Source organism: Vulpes lagopus, chromosome 16 (genome assembly GCF_018345385.1).
Source record: "Vulpes lagopus strain Blue_001 chromosome 16, ASM1834538v1, whole genome shotgun sequence".
NCBI classification, from domain to species: Eukaryota; Metazoa; Chordata; class Mammalia; order Carnivora; family Canidae; genus Vulpes; species Vulpes lagopus.
Window position 1 is genome coordinate 39,839,736 of NC_054839.1, and position 20,177 is coordinate 39,859,912.

At 33.1% G+C, this 20,177-nt stretch overlaps 1 protein-coding gene across 4 annotated transcripts in view; it reads left to right on the top strand.

Moving 5' to 3' along the window:
* The window catches only part of PCDH9 (protocadherin 9), an 885,767-nt gene that overhangs the window by 308,268 nt on the left and 557,322 nt on the right, over positions 1-20,177 (top strand). For 2 of the 4 annotated variants that reach the window (XM_041731044.1, XM_041731046.1), the window contains exon 3: positions 16,501-16,602. The exons of the other annotated variants lie outside the window; for them this stretch is intronic. In XM_041731044.1, coding sequence (XP_041586978.1) covers positions 16,501-16,602 — 102 coding nt within the window. The remainder of the gene's footprint in view (positions 1-16,500; positions 16,603-20,177) is intronic. 4 annotated transcript variants of the gene reach the window in all.

The following is a 20,177-nucleotide window of genomic DNA, read 5'->3' on the forward strand; positions in this document are numbered from 1 at the left end:
GAGAAATAAGAACTAATAAAAAGATAAGCTAACCAAGAATGTAGACTTGAACAACACCAATATCGAAGATGCTTCTGGTGAGAAAGGAACAGTCAAGGATACTGAAATGAAGAGAATTATTGAGGAACAGAGAGATCAGCATTATGGAAGAAAAGGGAAAGAAAGGAGAGTGATGACTTTCCAACTTTTGTCAAATGTTAAGGAAGCTGAGGCATAAGGAAGTTGAAAATAGAAGGTACAGAATACTCTTTCCAAAGCGCACAAGAGAAATATGTGGAAAACAGAGGATTGAAAATGCCAGTGAGAGTTAGATTAATTACAAGTAAATTATGTGACAAAGATGATATCATTATTTAGACTTACCTCCATTTGGCATGTCAGGAGTACTCAGTGGTCTTATCATGATAATATAGGAATAGTGGGGCATCCATCTGATACTTGGATACATATATTTTCTGCTTATTTTTTTAAGAGAGGAAACTTAGTGAAAATTATTACCGTAGTGACTATATAAAACTTTTAAAATGGTAAATTAAGACGTAGAACTGAGTTTGAAAATGTTTCCCTTTACTTGTCTTAACCCTTTTCAGCAAAAAAGGAATGAGAACCTGATACAAAGCAAGCTTTTAAAAAAAAGTCTTAATAAAGTATAATATAATTATAAAAGTTTATATAGATGCTTATGGTTATAAGAAAGAGAATTAATTTATACCAGCTACATTAAAAGATCTCTTGTTATCCAAAGGGAGAAAATGAAGAACACTTGAGTTCTTACCTAAGTGGAAAAGAGAATAATCAATTAAGCACTTTGTCTGTGTATCTCTATTCTCTCATTGTCTGTCTGTGTCTCTCTTCTTTTACTCTTGGTGTCTAAATATTTCTGGAAACGTCTGTTTACTTTCTCTGTAACATTTTATCACCTTTATACATGGCTGCTCCTGGGACGTTGTATACTCCAACCCTTCAATTTCAACTTCAGTCACCAACTGAGACTCTTTCCTCCATCCCAATATCCATTTCCACAAAAGCATTGGGGAAGAAGAACTCATCATTTTTTGAACATAGCACATACAGAAATTTCAGCATAAGCCATAGTCATCTTAGATTTTGCTTGTCTGGGTGTCTGAGGCACACCGCTTTGCAGCTAATGTGCCAGGTTGTAGGGGAGAAGTGATGGGAGGTGATTTTATCCTGTATGTTGGGCTGTCTCTTCAGGGGATTTGGGTATAGCAGAGGGAGATGTCTTAAGTAGTTTGTAATATACATAATTTAAAGTGAAATCATAGCATTTTATATTTACATAATTGTTTATATAAATAAAGAAAATTATTACTCTGGGAACATTTTAGTAAGGGGATGTTTATGTATTTATTTGATATTGTAATGAAATTAAAAGGAATCTTCTGGTAGATTCTCTCTTACATACTTTGTATTGGACTCTCACACAAAATATTTGTCATTTCTTTTCAATAAACTTATTTTACACTGAATCACAATGAATAACTATCATAAAAACAAATAGCATGTCAACACATATATTGGACCAGGGCCTCTTGAGATAATGTCTGAATTTTTACCAAGACTGTAGTGATGAGTGTTTCTGATTATGATAATCAAATAATTCATTAGTAATTCTGTTTCAAAAAGGATTTAGAATATAAAATATGTCTAGAATATGGTGAGTTATTTGACTCAGGCTATTGGAAGATGAGAAAAGCTAAAAAAACATTTTTGGCCCTTAATATCAGGTGAGTGCCCCACTTTTACATGTAACACCTCTCCAAAGGCCTGGTTTCATGGCAATTCATCTTAAAATATACTTTTGTTTGTGAAAGTGTATTATTAGCTTATGAAGAATAAATTGAGCAAAAGATGCTGTCCAACTTGATGTCAACATAAGGCATCCAATGATGCAATTAAGTTTTCAACAAGTGAGGTGTATGTTTTATTACTTGATGCTAAATATATGTAGTAAGCAACTAAAGTAAGAGAAAGTAGGTTGTTACTTTATTTTTCAAAGAAAACTTCATTTGCAAGTAGTTTCAGTTTAATGAGCAGCAGAAAATAAGGTTTTGTTTTCTTTCATGTGTACTTTCTATAGCTTATTTAAAAGTTCTTGAATATTTGCTGAATGTGTCCTTTATTGAGTGTTTGTGTGTGAATGAGTTTTCCTTCCTTAGGCAAACTTTCCTTGTGTTTAGCTATTTATTTTAATAAGACTGTGGACAAATTTCTATACTTCTCCATGCTTTAGAAAGCTCACTAGGGAATAAGATTGGAAGGAATATTCTGTATTTGGAGAAGATATGTACAATGTCAATTAGCTTAAAAACACAAAATACAAGTTGGTAAAGTTCAGTCAAGCCTTGCTCACAATCAGCCATTAACACAAAAGGGTCTAAGCTATATGGATAAATTACATATACAGTTATAATACTTAGACCTACAATTCTGGCCATATTCAAACACATATTTTTCATAGTATCTGGTTTTAAATTCATGAGACTCTCCTTTTTAGCTGATGTTTCAGAATATCTGATTGGCCCTTTTAACTCCCCAATTCTGAGCATGGGGTATTTCAAGTTGAACTGAGAAAGATGTGTTTTATGAATACATTTGAATATTGAGTTAAGCAGATGGTTTCTTGAGATTTGGTTATAAGTCCCTTCCAGGGAGAATTTTTTTTCCCTATTAAATTGAATGGCCATCTGGATTGAATGAACTAGAGACTCTAAATTCAGTCTATTGATGAGTCTTTGTTATTAGTCCTTTTCATGAGAGTGATCTGGGCAATTTGTAAGAATATTAATGAACTAGGTTCAAAGGTTCCTTTAAACTCTGTAAGCCTGTAATTTAAAATATGGGATTGAAAATATGGCTGAATTTCTTTTTGCTTCAATTATATTAAAAGGAATTAAGATAATTTCTACCCTATGTCATACGTCATCCCAAACAGAATATGTCACCCATTGGCCTCTGAATATTTGACCTTGGGTCAGTCAGTCTCTATGCCTTAATTTCCTCATTGATAATAGAGTTTGCAAAAAGAATCTTTAGCATCCTTTTCATCTCTACCATTCAGTGAGCCTATCAGATACTGAAGTTACCCAAAGGAAGGGAATTGCTACAAATCCTTACTTGCAAGCACAATTTTCAAGCCCAGATTCCAACTCTTAAAAGGGTTTCAGTGCCACTGAGGGGAATAAAAAAGAGACCTAATAGAACTTCAAAAGAGCAAAGGCTAAAAGAAAGGCAAAGACAGATTCAGAACTACTGAGCTCAGTGTCAGGAGTATGAATCATATTTACTCTGATTTCCTGCTTCTTTTCATGTTCAGTCTCAAAAGAAGCCAGCTACCTTATCTGGTTGCTTCCTTCTGCTTCTCTACAGACACACAGACATGCAGACTGACACACACACTCTCTCTCTCTCACACACACACACACACACATACACACACATACACACACACATCCTGCAGACCCCTACCTCTTAGAAGCTGGAAAAAAGTTATATTTTGTTTTCTAAAGTGTCCCATAGCTGTTTGGGTAATTGCATATTATGGATTACAAGATTAATTTAAACAACATCTTGCGACACTGAGGTAAGAAAATGAACACAAATTAATATTGTTGGTCTCATTCTCTATTTTAGGTATCCTGGTAATCCAAATGGTAAGAAAAAGATATTGGGTAGTCTAGCAGAAGCTTCTCTGTTGTTTCACTGAAGGGAAGATGAAAAAGTCTACTCATTCTTGTCAGATCCTTATCATCTGAAGTTGAATAAAAAAAAAATCTTTGTGAAAGAGCTTGAATTTGTAATAGAGTGCTAATTCAAGATCACAAAGTGCCATGCTTCAGTGCTGCTGAATTTAAGTTAAGAGGCAATAATTAGGAGATATATATTTATATCTCCTATATGTGTGTGTGTGTGTGTGTTCTCTTTTCCTAAAATTATTTTTTAAATCATGCATTATCTTGGTTTGGAAGCGTATTCCTGTTATCAGTATTATTTCTTTAAAGATTTTATTTATTTGAGAGAGAGAAAAAGAGAGCATGAGAAGGGGGAGGGGCAGAGGGACAAACAGACTCCTTGTTGAGCATAGAACCTGCCTTAGGGCTCCATCCCAGGACCCTGAGACCAAGACTTGAGCCAAAATCAAGAGTCAAATACTTACCCAACTGAGCCACCCAGGTGACCCTCTGTTATTGGTATTATTAATATGAAAAGTTTTATAAAATATTATTTATTGTTTAATCTCTATTTATTGTTAAAATATTGACCTTCCTTCAACTCATAAGAGCTATCATAAACTTCAACATTAATCCTTATTTAGAATATAATATTTATATAATATCATTGTAGGACAAAAGTATGTTACTGTCTAACAAAAGACTGTATGTATTCTTCTAAAAAATACAACGTAAGGAAAAAAAAACCTGTAAAAATGTAAAATTCATTCCTATTCTCAGATTTTATTCTCTTTTCTCTTCTATTTTGATTATATATATATATATATATATATATATATATATATATATATATAAATGCATTTGGGAAGATAGAGAGTTCATTAAAATGACCACCTTGAAAATACTGTCAATTCTTTGAGGACAGAAATATTTAATTGTATTCTTTTAACAAAATCTATTTAACAAATACTAAAAATTATTTGGTACATAGAGGTTATTATGAAATATTTGTTGAATGAATGGATGTGTTTATTTTTAAAATAAAATTTATAGCATTTTACATGCTTCTTGAAGAGAATACTGAATCATGTATTTTACCATTTTCTTCCTCAGAAAACAAAAGTTTTCCAAGTTATGCTTCATATTTATTACCATAAATTTTCAAAATAGATTTTTTTTTGTTTCTGTAATCTGTTTCTGTTCATTTTCATACTTCCCTTCTTCAAGGAACAACTTCATAAGGAGAAATCAAAGAAATAGTAGTGTTTTAGAGATTCATCTAAGTGTTACAGTTCTATTACCTGAGGATTAAAGATAAACAGTAAAGTGGTTTTGATGAAGTTATATTAGTTTGGAGCTTGGAGAAAAAGTAATTCAAAAGATAGACTCTATTAGTAGTGACTATATCTACAGATATTTTCTTATTTGTTAAAATACATCTCTTCAGGGATTCTCAGCCCAAACCTGTAATAGAACCATTTTTAAGGCTTTGAAAGTGAGCATGTTTCTCATGTGACTTGATTTTGTTCCTTAAAAACATAGAACTTTAATTTTGAAAATAGATTTTAAAATGCTCTAGCCTTTCATACATTCACAGCTTGATAGATTCCAGACTTGCTAAAGATTTGCCCTCCAGCAGTACTGTGGTTAGTTTCTTTAATTTGGCCCTATATACTCTAAACTATTTCAAAAGTTGTCCAGTGCACTGATTGGTTCTCTAGAATGAAAATAAAAGTATAGTCAATAAACATCAGGCCTTTGATAGTGTTTTTTTTCTCTTCATGAATAAAAATATGTATATAGAGCATGAGAGTTATAGTTTTACCTTAGTTTTAATACAGCCACATACATTTCCAAAACTATCAGCAGGATGAGAGCAAATGATTATAGCAGAATCAGTGGTAAAGTTTCCACTCTCCTGCAGTTTCCTTTATCAACTAAATTATTTATGCTATTTTATGAGGATCTAAATTTAGAGATTTATATTTGGGGAAAAAAACTATTTTTAAGTTTTGGTTAACATATTTAGTAATATCTAGCACAAATACTGCTGCATTCTTCTCTTGTTGAGATGGAGGAGATCTAAACTCTAAACTTCCCATTTTACAGACAAAAATACTGAGGCAAAAGCACATGGTCAGATGGTAGTGGGGCTAACGGTCAATTCCAAGCCCCCCAAAGAGCCAGTTGGAACTTTCCCCATATTCTAGAATATCTTAACTGTAATAAATCATTAATTAAAGAGTTGCAAATTTTCACTCAATTTTTGATAGTGTACAATTTCCATAAGTGAATTAAAATAAGAACATGAAACATTCAACTTACAAAAGCACATCTTAAAATTATGAATTTAATGGGTAGTGTTTGTTCTTAGTATACTACAAAAAAATCTTGTTCTCTTGCTTTGTATAGGCTATTAATACTATAGTTCCAATTCAGGGTCTGTTTTAGAAAGCTTGCCAGGAAGAGAAGTGTAATAAACCCTGAACTTATTCAAGAATTTGTCTAGAAAGATAATGTTCAAATAACTGGCACAGCCTTGAATTTTGAATACACTTTAAAGCACTCTAGATGTGAATCTCTAGATTTATTATCGGATTTCTTTGACTAAAGGTTTACTTGAAGGTTGTTGTTAAAGACTACCATGCAGATAGTGAAGGCTAATATTATATTAAATATTTATTTTTGGAAAGAATTTTTCATGATATAAGGACATAGTCCTATTAATGGAAATTATATCCAGCCCAGATTTTTAAAAAATTCTCTCTTTACCACAGAAATTTCAAAATATAGTTTTTTTTTTAAAAAATATTTTATTTATTACTTCATGAAAAATACACACACACACACACACACACACAGAGGCAGAGAAACAGGCAGAGGGAGAAACAGGCTCCCGTTGGGGAGTCCCAAGCGGGACTTGATCCCGAAACCCTGGGATCATACCCTGAGCTGAAGGCAGATGTCAACCACTGAGCCACCCAGGCGTCCCTCAAAATATAATTCTTTTTTTTAAGATTTTTTTTAATTAATTAATTAATTAATTAATTAATTTTTAAAAGATTTTATTTATTTATTTATTCATAGAGACACAGACTGAGAGAGAGAGGCAGAGACCCAGGCAGAGGGAGAAGCAGGCCCCACGCAGGAAGCCCAACATGGGACTCAATCCTGGGACTCCAGGATCCCGCCCTGGGCCAAAGGCAGGTGCTAAACCATTGAGCCAACCAGGGATCCCTCAAAATATAATTCTTGATAGAATTTTTTTTCAGAAATATTTCACCCTAAACTCCAGGATGCATTTTTGTTAGACATTATACACATTAACTTAGTGTCCTATCTGTGCTTTATTTATAGCACATTTAAAACTTTATAGATAGGGGTGTCCTGGTGGCTCAGTCGGTAAGCACCTGCCTTTGGCTCATGTCATGATCCAGGGTCTTGGGTTTGGACCCTGTGCTGGGCTTCCTGCTCAGCGGGAAGTCTCCTTGTCCCTTTTCCCTCTGTTTGCTGCTCCCCCTCCTTGTGCTCTCTCTCTGTCAAGTGAATTAATAAAATCTTTTAAAAATTTTTATTAATATATGTTTTCACATACTTTATGTGGTTAAAAGTGAAATATTTTAGAAAAATGTATTACTTGTACTATTAATCATGTACATATTCTTTCATATACAAATATATGCAATCATCTCTATGAAAAAATATATGAGGGATCCCTGGGTGGGTCAGTGGTTTAGCTCCTGGCTTTGGCTCAGGGCCTGATCCTGGAGACCTGGGATCGAGTCCCACATCAGGCTCCCTGCATGGAGCCTGCTTCTCCCCCTGCCTGTCTCTGCCTCTCTCTCCCTCTCTCTCTGGGATCCCTGGGTGGCGCAGCGGTTTGGCGCCTGCCTTTGGCCCAGGGCGCGATCCTGGAGACCCGGGATCGAATCCCATGTCGGGCTCCCGGTGCATGGAGCCTGCTTCTCCCTCTGCCTGTGTCTCTGCCTCTCTCTCTCTCTGTGTGACTATCATAAATAAATAAAAATTAAAAAAAATAAATTCCTTTATAAAAAAAATCATATATATATATATATGAATTGCTCACATGAAACATGTATTTACAACCATGGTATGTGTGTGTGCACACATGTAAATGCCGTTTATAAATGGCCACCTCTGCAGGGATGGAAAGCCTGTCACCCTATCACTGGACTCTGCTGTATCGTAGCCTCATAGAACTTTTCTGTGCATTTTGATAGCTAATATTATTGTTTTCTAATATGTTGGTTTTAGCACTCTGTATTTGGTACTCTTTCAGAACTCCTGTTTCAGGAATTTTATTATACTGAATAAGGGAATAAACTTAAAATAAACTACCAAAACCCCCAAAACAATTGCCTTGAATAAAAATAGAGCATGAATAATCCTGATCAACCCCAGTACTGAAAAGGTCTTTATTGTATTACTTGAAATATATTTGGACAGAAGTTAACATCTTTCTTAAGTGTATGCGGAGCTGCAAAGGCCTACATTGCCTGCATCATTTATTTAAATGCGTAATTAAGTTACAATGTGCAGTGTCGACTGGCATTAATAGGTCTTTGCTCAAGCAATATAACATGTAATCGTTTTGTAATTTGAAACCTTTCAATATATTATTGTTCTTATGAAATGGCTTTACAGAAAGGTAGTAATACAAGGAGAGGGGACAATGAAGAAATTTTAAAGTTCAGAACCTTAGTTACTAGGCTTGGCGGTAATTGCTCATGAACGAATTAACAGCCAAATGTGGGAAAATATATGGGCTTATTTATATATTTATTTACTTAGCAAAATTTTATTCATCCTGGGTACCCAGCTCCCTAGTACTGTGAGAAATCTTTGGCACACTGAATATTCAGTTCAAAGAGCATGTCGGCTCTGCTTTTGCATATTTAGAGGGAACTTGGTAAGTTACATTGACTTAGGGAGTTATTGTTTAACTCTTAATTGCATTGTCAAAAATTCTACAAGACTTCAAAATTATTTTTCCTTTTCTTCTCTCTCTCATACTTTATTGAGAAAAGAAGGCAAAATCCAGCCTTTTCAAAACCTAATGATTATTTTTGGAGTGTATCTCTGTCTTTATTTCTGCATTTGTGAATAGTCCCTTAAGAAAAACCTTCCAAGTCATTGCATAAGAGGAAAATCAACTGAAAAAGCATTCTCAAGAAATGGATAATGTACAGAATTGCTAAAACTTTATAGTAACCAAATTTATTTATGGCAATAGATTGCTTTCAAATATCACATAAGCAATAACACATTGAAAAAAAAACTATTTCTTGGTTATGGTACTTGGCACCTATACATTTTATTAAATTGTTAGAATTATCTGAAAAATGTCAGCCAGCCAATGATAGGAATTTTGGAATAGCATATAAGATATAAATTCCTAAGCAAAGAAAAAAATAAAATGTCTCATCTGGTGCTTGGGTTTGTACCTCTTAATGAATTTCCTCAGACTTTAATTTCACATTTTTAATATTTTTTCCAATTTTTTTTAGTTAGTTCGGATTTTTTTCTGATTATAATGTATTCCTTGTAACTTGACTGTTTTGGAACAAGTGGATTTCATTTAGTATATCATAACGTAGTAAATTGAGGTAAAGTTTCTACTAATGTTTGAATATGACCTACTTGTGACAACAAAATACACAATAAATTTTTTTTAAATTTTGATTTCACTTAATCACAAGGAACTATAATTGAAGAAACCAAACTGGTCTACTTAATGGCCTGTGCCAAAGGACTAAAAAATCATAATTTGTTTTCTCATATATATCACACATGGAACAGTCAATTTGTTGCTGTTTGTTGAATAGTATGACTACCTCTATCTGGCTAGTCACTGTGCAAACCTGGATTAAAAATGAAAAGGCTTGTTGGAATAGGAACAAAAAACTGCTATTAAGAAGGAGAGGAGAGGAGGTACCTTTGAGACATCAAGAAGGAAGAAGGAGAAATGATGTCTGTCTCTAGACTGAAAGGAGGTCTGGAATGGGGATTGTAAGAAGAGTGAAGGAAAACTAAAAAAAAAAAATGGTAAGGGTTATTTCATTTCAGGGGGTTATGAAGTAGATCCTATCCTCATCAACTTCCTTACCAGGTGGTTTGCTGCTCTAGAAGAACCAAAGGTGAACTTAGCACTCTCCTGGGTAGGGAAATGCTGCAGGACCCAGGAGTTGAACTGGAATTATTTGTTCGTATATATAGTAGGTAACTTCAAATTTATCCATTTAGGTAATATATTACTGTAAGAAACTTATTTCTTGCCATGAGTTGTTAAGGTCCATTTGGAGAAGCAAAGCATGAAGACTTAAAACCACGGCGTTGTTTAATTTTTCTACTGCAAGTAGTCTCAATCCATGCAGCTAGTGTACCTTATTTTTTGTGATAGCATCTGTGAGACAAAAAATGCTAATTTGGGGATTCTAGGGGATACTAATTTTGCAATGAATTGTCTGTCATGGAGTAATAACAACAACGACAAAACAAACAAGCACACAAAAAGAAAACAGCTACAAAGGAATTATCAATTAGAGAGTTAGAAGCCAAAACAATCTAGGTGACTACAAATCATTGTAAAGTCTTGCATTTATTCATTTATTCTTTTATTTCACTTAAAATTTTCACTTAAAATACCTAGTAATGTTGAAGGCATTGTATTATATACTTGTGATAACCTGTCAAAAAGAGGATCATGTTCCCTCGTGAAGTGAAAAAAAGTGAAACCATATTTAAAGGAAGTAGAGAAAGACATTTATGCTGTAATACCATAGAAGGAAAAATTAGCATGTTCCTCACCTGGCTTTAGGGAAACTTCTTTTTCTTTTTAAAAGAGATTTTATTTATTCATTTGAGAGTAAGAGAGAGAGAGAGAAGAAAGCAGGAATGGAGGTGGGGGAGGGGCAGAAGGTGAGGACTAGCAGACTCCCTGCTGGGTGAGGAGCTTGATGCCCTTGAAGGAGGCTCAATCCCAGGATCTGGAGATTAGGACCGGAGCTGAAGTCAGGGACTCAACCCACTGAGCCACCCAGGTGCCCTAGAAAAACATTTTCACTGACAAGGGGAGAATTGACCCTGAGCCAAATCAGAAGGCACCTAACACCCACATGATATCTTAATTTCTGAGGAAGCAAAATTTCAAGATTTTATGGCTTATAAAATTGTTTTACAACCATCACAAAAATATGTTGAGTTTTAACAAGGCCTTGCTAATCTTTTTTCCCCTATGTGCTTATTCATATTCAAGTATTTGAAAAATTTAGAGAAAGTAAAGAAAAATAAGGAAAATATTTATGTCCCCCATACCCAGAATTAACATATGCTAATATTTAGTGATATTTGTCTCCGATTTTTAAAGAAAAATATTCTTTGTTTTTTTAGAGGGAAGAGCAAAACAAGCAATTTTTTTTAAATGAACAGATTTCCTGTATATTGAAGGTATCGTTGACATTCCTTTTGAATTCTTTGATGGTCCACCTTCGTTTCTCATTTTACTTAAGTAATCTCTACCTTGAAATTGATATGGTTATTCTGGTCATGTGTATTTTATGATTTGGATAGGTATTTATATGGCATTTGGTTTAAAAAATTATTATACTGCCTTTTTATTTTAATCAAAATGCCTATTACTCAAGCTGAATACCTTTGTGTTCCCCACAGTTTGATGGGCATTTTAGTTTTGTTTTCAAATTATATTTAATGGTGGCAGAAAATATGCCAATGGAGAAGGGTATATAGAATATATTAGAAGGCTGTTGATACAGGCTCAAGGCTTCCTGATTTAAAACACACTAGGTTTCAGGACAGTAAGTGATTGGAACACATTTTCAGAAATGGTAAGAATCTATACTATAGATCTCCTAAGCTATAAATTTTCATCAGTTTCTAGAAATACTCTTTGAGGTAAGCATGTTTAGGTATGTTCTAAGAGTTCTTCCCTTGTCTGCTTATAAATAAAGAATTTCATTTGTCTATCTGAGGAAGTATTTTAGAGTCAGGAGCTAGTAGAAAACACCATCAGAAAACATACTTTCTGAGAAAGTACTTAGATTTCATTTTCCCTATGTTTTGTAATTAAAAAATTATTTTTACAACAACAACATGAATAGTTAAATGATTCCAGAAAGAGAACATAGAGGTGAAAAGAAAACCATGAGTGTGTGGTGTCTAGAAGCCTAGTGACATAAATATGTCCAGAATAAAGGAGTCATCATTTGTGTCAAGTGAGATGAGAACTGCGAATTGCTCTGTGAGCTACTAATGTGGAAATCATTGGTAGTTATGACAGAGCAGTTTCAGTGGAATGGAGACGGTGAAAACCTGACACATATGGGTCCTCCGAAGGAATGAATGAAGAGAAGTTCAAGGCACCAAAAACAGACAGTTCTTTAAATTCATTTCTGTACATGTGAATTTCTTATTAACCTTAGAGCTCTTTTTAATCAGAAGTTTTAAGAATGTTTCATAATTTGTAAAAAGAATTCTTCACAAAAATACTTTCTTAAAATGGGTAGGAATAACATTTTCAAAGGGAGTTTTTTTTTTTTTTAACAAGTGGAATTGTTTAATGAAACCTATAGCATAAAAATACAAGGTTACTGCCTCTATAATGATTGCACAGAACTTATAACAGTGCCATTGATTTTTAGCAAACAACCTTGATTTTATAAGAAGGTAGTAGGAGGAGTAGAATAAAAAGGCATATTGTTGCTACTATAGGGTTTGATAGAAAATGTAAAGAACCCTCTTTTTAGCAAAGAAAACAGCTGTGTCTTAGCTATGTTTATGTGATTTTTCATAAAACTTTTGTTGCTTTTGCTACTGTTGATACTTTTCTCTTACTACCATGACTATGAAGTCCCTTTTTAGAAATTTGTCAAAAATGAAAAAGCTAATATTCATGACCATGAGGCAAGTTTGAGTAGGTGTGATATCTCTTTTTCTTTCCTCCATCTCCCTCTCTCCCTCCCCCTTCCCTTTGACGACTTCTTCTTCTTCTTCTTCTTGAGTAGTTATTTCTGTAGGTAGTAAATGACAATTTCCCAAGAACTATAATGGGTGTTTTGGAGAAGAAAGACTTATCCACATATTAAAATCGAGACTATTAATCATAGGTAGTGGAAAACATCAAATGGATTTTAAAGTATAAAACTAATGTATTTACAGTGATTTCCATTTAATATGATTGTTGTTATGAGCTCTGGACCTCTCAAGTGATTTGTCTGTAATGCGAAATCTGATTTAGCAAAATCATCTTAACCATAATTCATTATATAGTTATTCACATCAAATTTGGCAAACAAAAAATTTAGTGGGTGAAATCTTGAGACATTTATAATAAATCTTCTTTCCATTTCAGGCTACAGCTCTCCCTGAAATAGAAACTTGTTAGAAAGGATTCATAGTGATTAAATTGTTTTGCACTTAAGAACTTGTTTCCTTAAGGTTTTGGCTATTTATAATATTTGATCTCAAAATAGTGTTTATAGTTATTTTTAAACTTCTTTTCTATTTTTACCCCAAGCTCATAGATTTATAATCTCCAGAAGCTATTTACATCATAACACTCAAAAAATTTAAAAAGTGAGGAAGGAAAAGTGGATTAAACTTTTCCTTTGATGCCATTTCCTGCTTTACAAACAGAGGCTGCTCTAGAATTAGACATAGGAGAGGCTTAGGTTTGAGATCTTGTTGGGATGAAGGGACTGACTCAGGGGTCACAGTAATATTGCAAACACACCCAGTTTGCTTATATTTCTTTACTGAATTTGAGAGAGAGGAAGGTGACTTAACACTTTGATACCACCAGAGTGGAGCGCTTATGCATCCCATTATTTGATAATCCTGTCTTATGCGAAGCCCTATTCTGTAACTTCTCATCATTGGATCTGCTGTTAAATTTATTGTTCTAATAACTTGTCCCTATCCTCAAATTAATCCTCACAGGGTCCACGATTAAATCACTGGCGAAATCCTTGTAGCTCACATAGTCACAAGAATTCATGTCTTCTAGCCTTTGCATATGCTATCTGTTCTGTTGTGAATGTGTGCTAACCACGATTCCCTTACTGGCTCATCTTTCTAGATTCTTCCCATGCATCAAACTCAGGAGAGTAGTCATTCTGTCTTCTTTGTCCCTAAGGAACCTGTGGATACATTTTCATGTGGCATTTTCACATATTGTGGTGGTGATTTCTATGTATGTAGTTTCACTGCTGTAGTATTACAGATCTTAAATGCTGTATCTTAACCAATAAAATCCAGACACATAGCATGCACTCAGTAAATATCTGATGATCAAATGAACAAACAAGCAGAACAGAATATCTGAATGAATGAGCAAATAAACAAAATCCTTGAGGTAAATGTGGCAGAGGAGAAATAGCCTGAGTTTTGTCACTTAGGAATGCTTTTGCTTGGCAAATCATTGCACAAAGGGCACTGAATATATCTGAACCTCTGTCTTCCCCATCTGTTAAGGAAGGTTTATGTTTCTTCTCTCTGTAGAGGTTTCTCGGAGATGATACATAAAATCTTATATGTAAAGGTATAAAGTATTATACAAACATAGGGTTTTTTTTCACATTCAGAGGCATTATGATACAATCCTTAAAAAATAAAAAAAACCCTCCCAATATGTGACAGATTAATAAGGAAAAGGAAGAACAAATGCTAAAGAGCATGAGATCAGATTAAAAGAGGAGTGAAGCCAAAATTTGCTTTATTGTCATGAGCACCAGACAAGGAAATGTTAACTCAGTGATTCTAAACTGGCTACACATTAGAATTATCTGGGTATTTAAACCATGTTTTTGCCTGAGCTCTAATTCATCTGGTGTGAGGTAGGGCTCAGTTACTGATATTTTTTTTAAAGCTCCCCAGGTGATCCTAGTATATTTCCAGGCTGTGAGCCACTACCAGGCCATAGGACTTGAAATGTTTCTAGGGTGAAAAACTGCATAAGACATGAGATGTTTTAAAAAGATTGATCAACATGAATAGGTATGAAGAGAGACAAGGGATAGGAGTTGAATGATTAAAATGTCTAGGAGCATCACAGATGAAAATAACTTTTTTAAGGTCTAAGCTTTTTTATTTAGAAATTTCTAGCAAAGGAAGCCTCTCCATTATTTGGAGAGATATACGAAAGATAGTCCTTCATAATTAACAGTGAAGTTGTTCAGATAAACCCAGGCACATTCCAAGAATTAAGCTGTCAGAGCAGCATTTTACAAAGTACACCTAGAAAGTACTTAGTTTGCAAGCAGAGGTTAAAATGGCTATTGCTATTTATTTACTTACACATGAAAAGTTCCTAGAGGAGGTAAGTTTTGAACATGGCTGAAATGATACTGTTTGTACAGAGGACAGGAACAAAATATTTTTTCATGAGAAACAAATTTCTAAAATAGTTTGGGCTTAAGTGTCATGCCTTCCTAGTCTGTCATATTGCTATTTCCCTTAAACTAACAATGAGATAACTAATTGATATACTTGAAATAGTAATACAGAGGATCCTAGAATTCTTTTTTGCTGCTCTTCTGTGTTTAAAATTATTTCAAAGTAAAAAGCCTAAAAGAATGTAATGTGTTTAAAAATATATTTAAATATAAAATAGGGTCTTGAGGTGAAAATACACTGAACTTGCACTAAACTCTAAAATTAATTTGCTTTTTAAAATGTCTTTGATACTCATTTTCTAACAGATTATTCCTTGGCATGGGCAAAGGAAAATTTCATTAGTTAATTGAAAATGTGCCATACCAGTTTGAAAAAATATCATCTTCCCTACTTATGTCATACAAATCTGTTCATATGTTATAGTCTTATGAAAGAGGAAAGGTTATATAGTAATGGTGAACTTTTTTTTTGGAGGCTCTACAACATCTTTCATTAATGTAGAAGCCTTTAAAACTCCAATGTTATGGTTAACATAGGGCCAGACAGCAATATGTATAAATATTCCTTGCCTTGAATCTAATAAGAGATTTAGGAAAGAAGGAAGTAAGGATAAAAGGAAGCAAATAATATCTTATTTTCACATAAAAAAATCTTGTGAAGAATATGGAAAACAGCCATTTTAATATTTTCATGGAGAAAGATCAAGCCATAATTTAATGTCTTATATACCACAATTCACATCCTTTTCTAAGTGAATTATTTTAGTTAACCTGTTTCAAAAAATACTTGATATTTGGCACAGAAGAAAAGTGAAGTAATATTTTAAGACTTTAAACATTTAGTTTTTCACCTTTGTTTGCTTCAAATGTATCATTTATAAAAGCTGTGCACGTAATTTATAATATACGGAGTGTGGTCCCAGAAACCCGGGCAGGCAGCCCAACCTTGGGAAGGGTATTTTATATGCCTAATTTTCCTCAACTGTAAGTGGAGATAATAATAATATCTATGTAGAGATGTGTATGATATATATCAAGCGCTTGAATAATAACTCACACAAATAGTAGCACATGGAAGATTTAGCTACTAACATCATAAGCACAATCATATTGCTTTAAAAAAGACAGTGTAGAAATAAAAGAACTACATTTGAGATTTCTTTAGTTTTACTTAAAGCATCTTGACAATTTGTTTATCCTGGGGACATTTTTAATCTCTTTTGGAAAAGGCTCCATGTTAATGCATGTTCCAGTGAGTGTAGACCCTTGCTAGTTCAAATGGTACTCCTTTAATTAGATTCTTAGCAAGCAACCATGTCTCTCAATAGACACTCTACATGTGGAGTAGTTTGTCACAATTATTTGGTAATCTCTTTCAGTGTAACTCACACAGCAAAAGTGACAATATTCCTGTCACTCCTCAGAAATGTCCCAGCTCTGCGGGTTTCCACATTCAGGAGAATGAAGAAAGCCATTACGAGGTATGCCATATCTCTATAGAGACCATGTTAGAATTGAGCAATTTGCATTTTCCTAGTGATTTTATATAGCCTGAGTTAACTATTATAAATATTTTCTTGCCATCCTCCTTTATGTTTATATTTTATACTAGTACTTCTTTAAACAACTGAAATAATTTTAGAACAAAAAGCAAATACTATTTTTCTTCTTTGGTAATAATCTAACTTAATATGATGTTCCTGTCATTGAATGCAAGGTGTTGATTATTACCTAGTTTTGGAGAAAATAATGAGTAACGTTCTTTTGGAGTTAAAGACTCTTAATTGAGTCATTTTTAGTAATTGAGCTGAAAGATACAAACATCTATTTGTTGAAAGACTGATTTGTTTCATCCCTTATACTTAAGGAAGATAAAAAAGACAATGTTGCTTAATATGAACTGGAATTTCCATTAATCTTGTCCCTTTTTTCTGTCTTTTCTCAGCTTGATCCTTTATTTCCTTGTATATTTGGTTTTAAAATAAAAATTACTTTCCTTTTTTTTTTAATGAGTCCATCCATTATAAAATGTAGAAGATCCATATTTTATTCTTTTTTTTTTCTTTTTTTATATTGGGAGGGCTATTCCAGCACCAATTATTCTAACATGACTGAATACAAGAATCTGTTATCTTTCTTTTAGTTTATTAAAATTGTGGTATAAAACACATAACATAACATTTACCATTTAATCATTTTAAAGTTACAGTTCAATAATATCAAGTGTGTTCACACTGTGAAATAGAAGATCAATTTTTTAAGGTCGATATTCTTAAGGAATTGTGTTTCAATAGTTAACTCTACTATTAATACATAGATATGTGTTTCATGTATTTCTACAGTCCTAACATGTAGATTGTAGATAGACATATAATATGTGTATGTATATATGTAAGTATGAGTGTGTTATTATGTACTCTATTTTCTCATTGAAGCTAGCCCCCCCCATTTCCTTAAAGGTATTGAAAATATTTTAATTAGTGGTAGTAGTACAGAGTTTTTGCATTTGTTTTTGCCAAGTATAGGAATCTATCATTTTCAAAACTCCTAGTAGTAATGTAGGTCAGAGAAACTACTTTAATAGAAATTTGATTGAGTAAGCAAACTCTTTTCTAACAAATTATTAATTGAGATGGAAAAAGGATAACATGATATTTTAGATCGTTTTATGCCTAATGCTTCCTTTGCATTTTTTCTTTTTCTTTATGCAGATCTAAGTATTCAAACATCCTTCTAATCCTATAGCATATATTCTTCCTCATCTTCCACTTTTATTTTCTCTCGTTCTGCAAAATCTCAGTCACTTGACAGTTGAGAGAAGAACTATAATTTAACCCTTTGATTTTTCATCATTGCTGTGTAATTTCAAGTGTATAGAACTGGAAATTTCTCTCATGAGTCACCCTTATTTCATCCAGCACAACACAATAATGGATCGAAGTGCTATAAAGCATTCTGTGAGACAGGGTTTCTGTATAAATGCTTAATATCTGTAGACCAATAACAACGGGGATAGTTTCCATAACCAGTTCCTTAAAAGTTATTAATCTAGTATTAACCATTCTTGAGAATTAATGAAAGGTGATTATAACCTACAAAATTGCTTCCTGTGCTATGCTGTTTTTTTCCTTTATATCAAATAATGTGGTAAACCTGGTAAATATATTACTTTTTTTTCACAATTTATATTTTCCCTCTTTATTTACCTTACTAAAGCAAAAAAAAAAAATGTTAGATCTTTTAATCATAAAAAAATAATTAAATAAAACTATACTGTCAAGGAGAAAGTCATATTTCTTGTTAGCTGATGTTGATTAATATGAATGAAGTTATTAAGTTTATGTTATGACTTTAGATACAAAATGGAATGAAGGCTGTATGACTAGCAAGCTTTTACTCATTCTTAAATTATCAGACTTTACCCATCATGCTTAACCTAGATATAACAATTTTTGCTTACTTACAGAGAAATGTTAGCTATTGCATAATTTTTTTGAATCAGACATTATCCCAAGCATTTCATGTGTATTACCAAATTTTGTCTAACTTAAAATGTTAAGATATTATTGTATAACATCTTAGTATAACACATGCTATAATTTCATCTACTAATGAGAAAAAATGCTGTTGATTAAACTCTGGGAAAGCTTATTTTTTATTTCTTTAGCATGTATTCTGCTTTGAGATATGTTAAAATAGAAGAAAGCTTACATATTAGAAGCATTTAATTCTGACAACAGGCCCATTATTATTATTCTAGTTCTACAGATAGGGAAACTGAGACATACAGAACTTACATATTTGCTTGAATTCACACAAGTAGCAATGAATGGAACTGGAATATAACCACAGCAACCATAGTTTCAGAAACTACAATATTAACTGCTTAAAGATAGTATTTAAGTAAAAAAAAAAAATTCACGGGCTATTTGACTGTGAGGGACCATAGAGATTATATATTCATACTACTGAAGCATAGCTTGATGACAAGAAAGATGGAGTAGCTTGCCCTAGGCCACAGAGCTAGCTAGTGATAACACTAGAATAAGATCTAGGTTTTCTGATCTTGGGGTGATCTAATGACTACTCCCAAACTGCATAAAAATTTTCCAACCAAATGTTAGAGAAAATAATTCATATTTGAAATTTTTCTTAAATTGGATTTTAAATAAGGTATGGAATTTAAAGGAACTGTCACATTTAAGCTTTTTTTCATCCTGGCAGGCCTTCTGTCATTGGATACACAAAGTGCCTTAATGGTTAAAATAGAAGCAAAGAAATGAATAAGTGCACATTGTTTTCATGCCATAAATGCATATTACCTTTACTAAGCATCTTTGATCTATAAATTTTATTGTCATTTCCCGTCTATTATGTTCAGTTCCCTTTACCCATGAAATAGTATGGGATGCAAGCAGATAGAGCTTTCAGTGTCTATATTCTGCAATCTGTAGGAAAATGTCTCATAGTTATTGGAATTCACACAAGACTGCATCTCAGTATGAGTAGCTGTTCCCTGTCACTGTTTTTGATGCTTGAGCTAAAGTATTTTTACAAAATGGTCTAGTGTTCAGTGTATGAATTTTTGAGATAAGACTTTTCCCTTGTAGCAATGAAATCCGAAAATCAATGTCAGATGGAAATCTTAGCTCTAAGAGTTAGGGAGATTGGTGGAAGAGTTTTAAAATAAGTATGAATTTCAGCCGCTAGACTTTGGAAATGTGGCAGTTATCGCAAGTGTGAAATTCATGGGTGCAGATGGTTGATCAAGATATCCCAGGGTGGACTACTACTATAAATCTCCCAACCAAAACCAAGAAAACAATTTTGATAAGAGAAATATTTCTGACCTTTTATGTAAATTTATAACACAGGTTTTGCTGGATTCACTGATACACAGAACTTAAATTATCATTGGAATTTCGTGAACATTACAATTGTGTCATTTGATGGAGATATTTAATAGAATAAAAATGTGTCAAATGAAGAGTTAAAGGAGCATGTGGGAAGAGAATAGAACTAAAATGTATTAGACTATTAAGATTATTATGTGTCT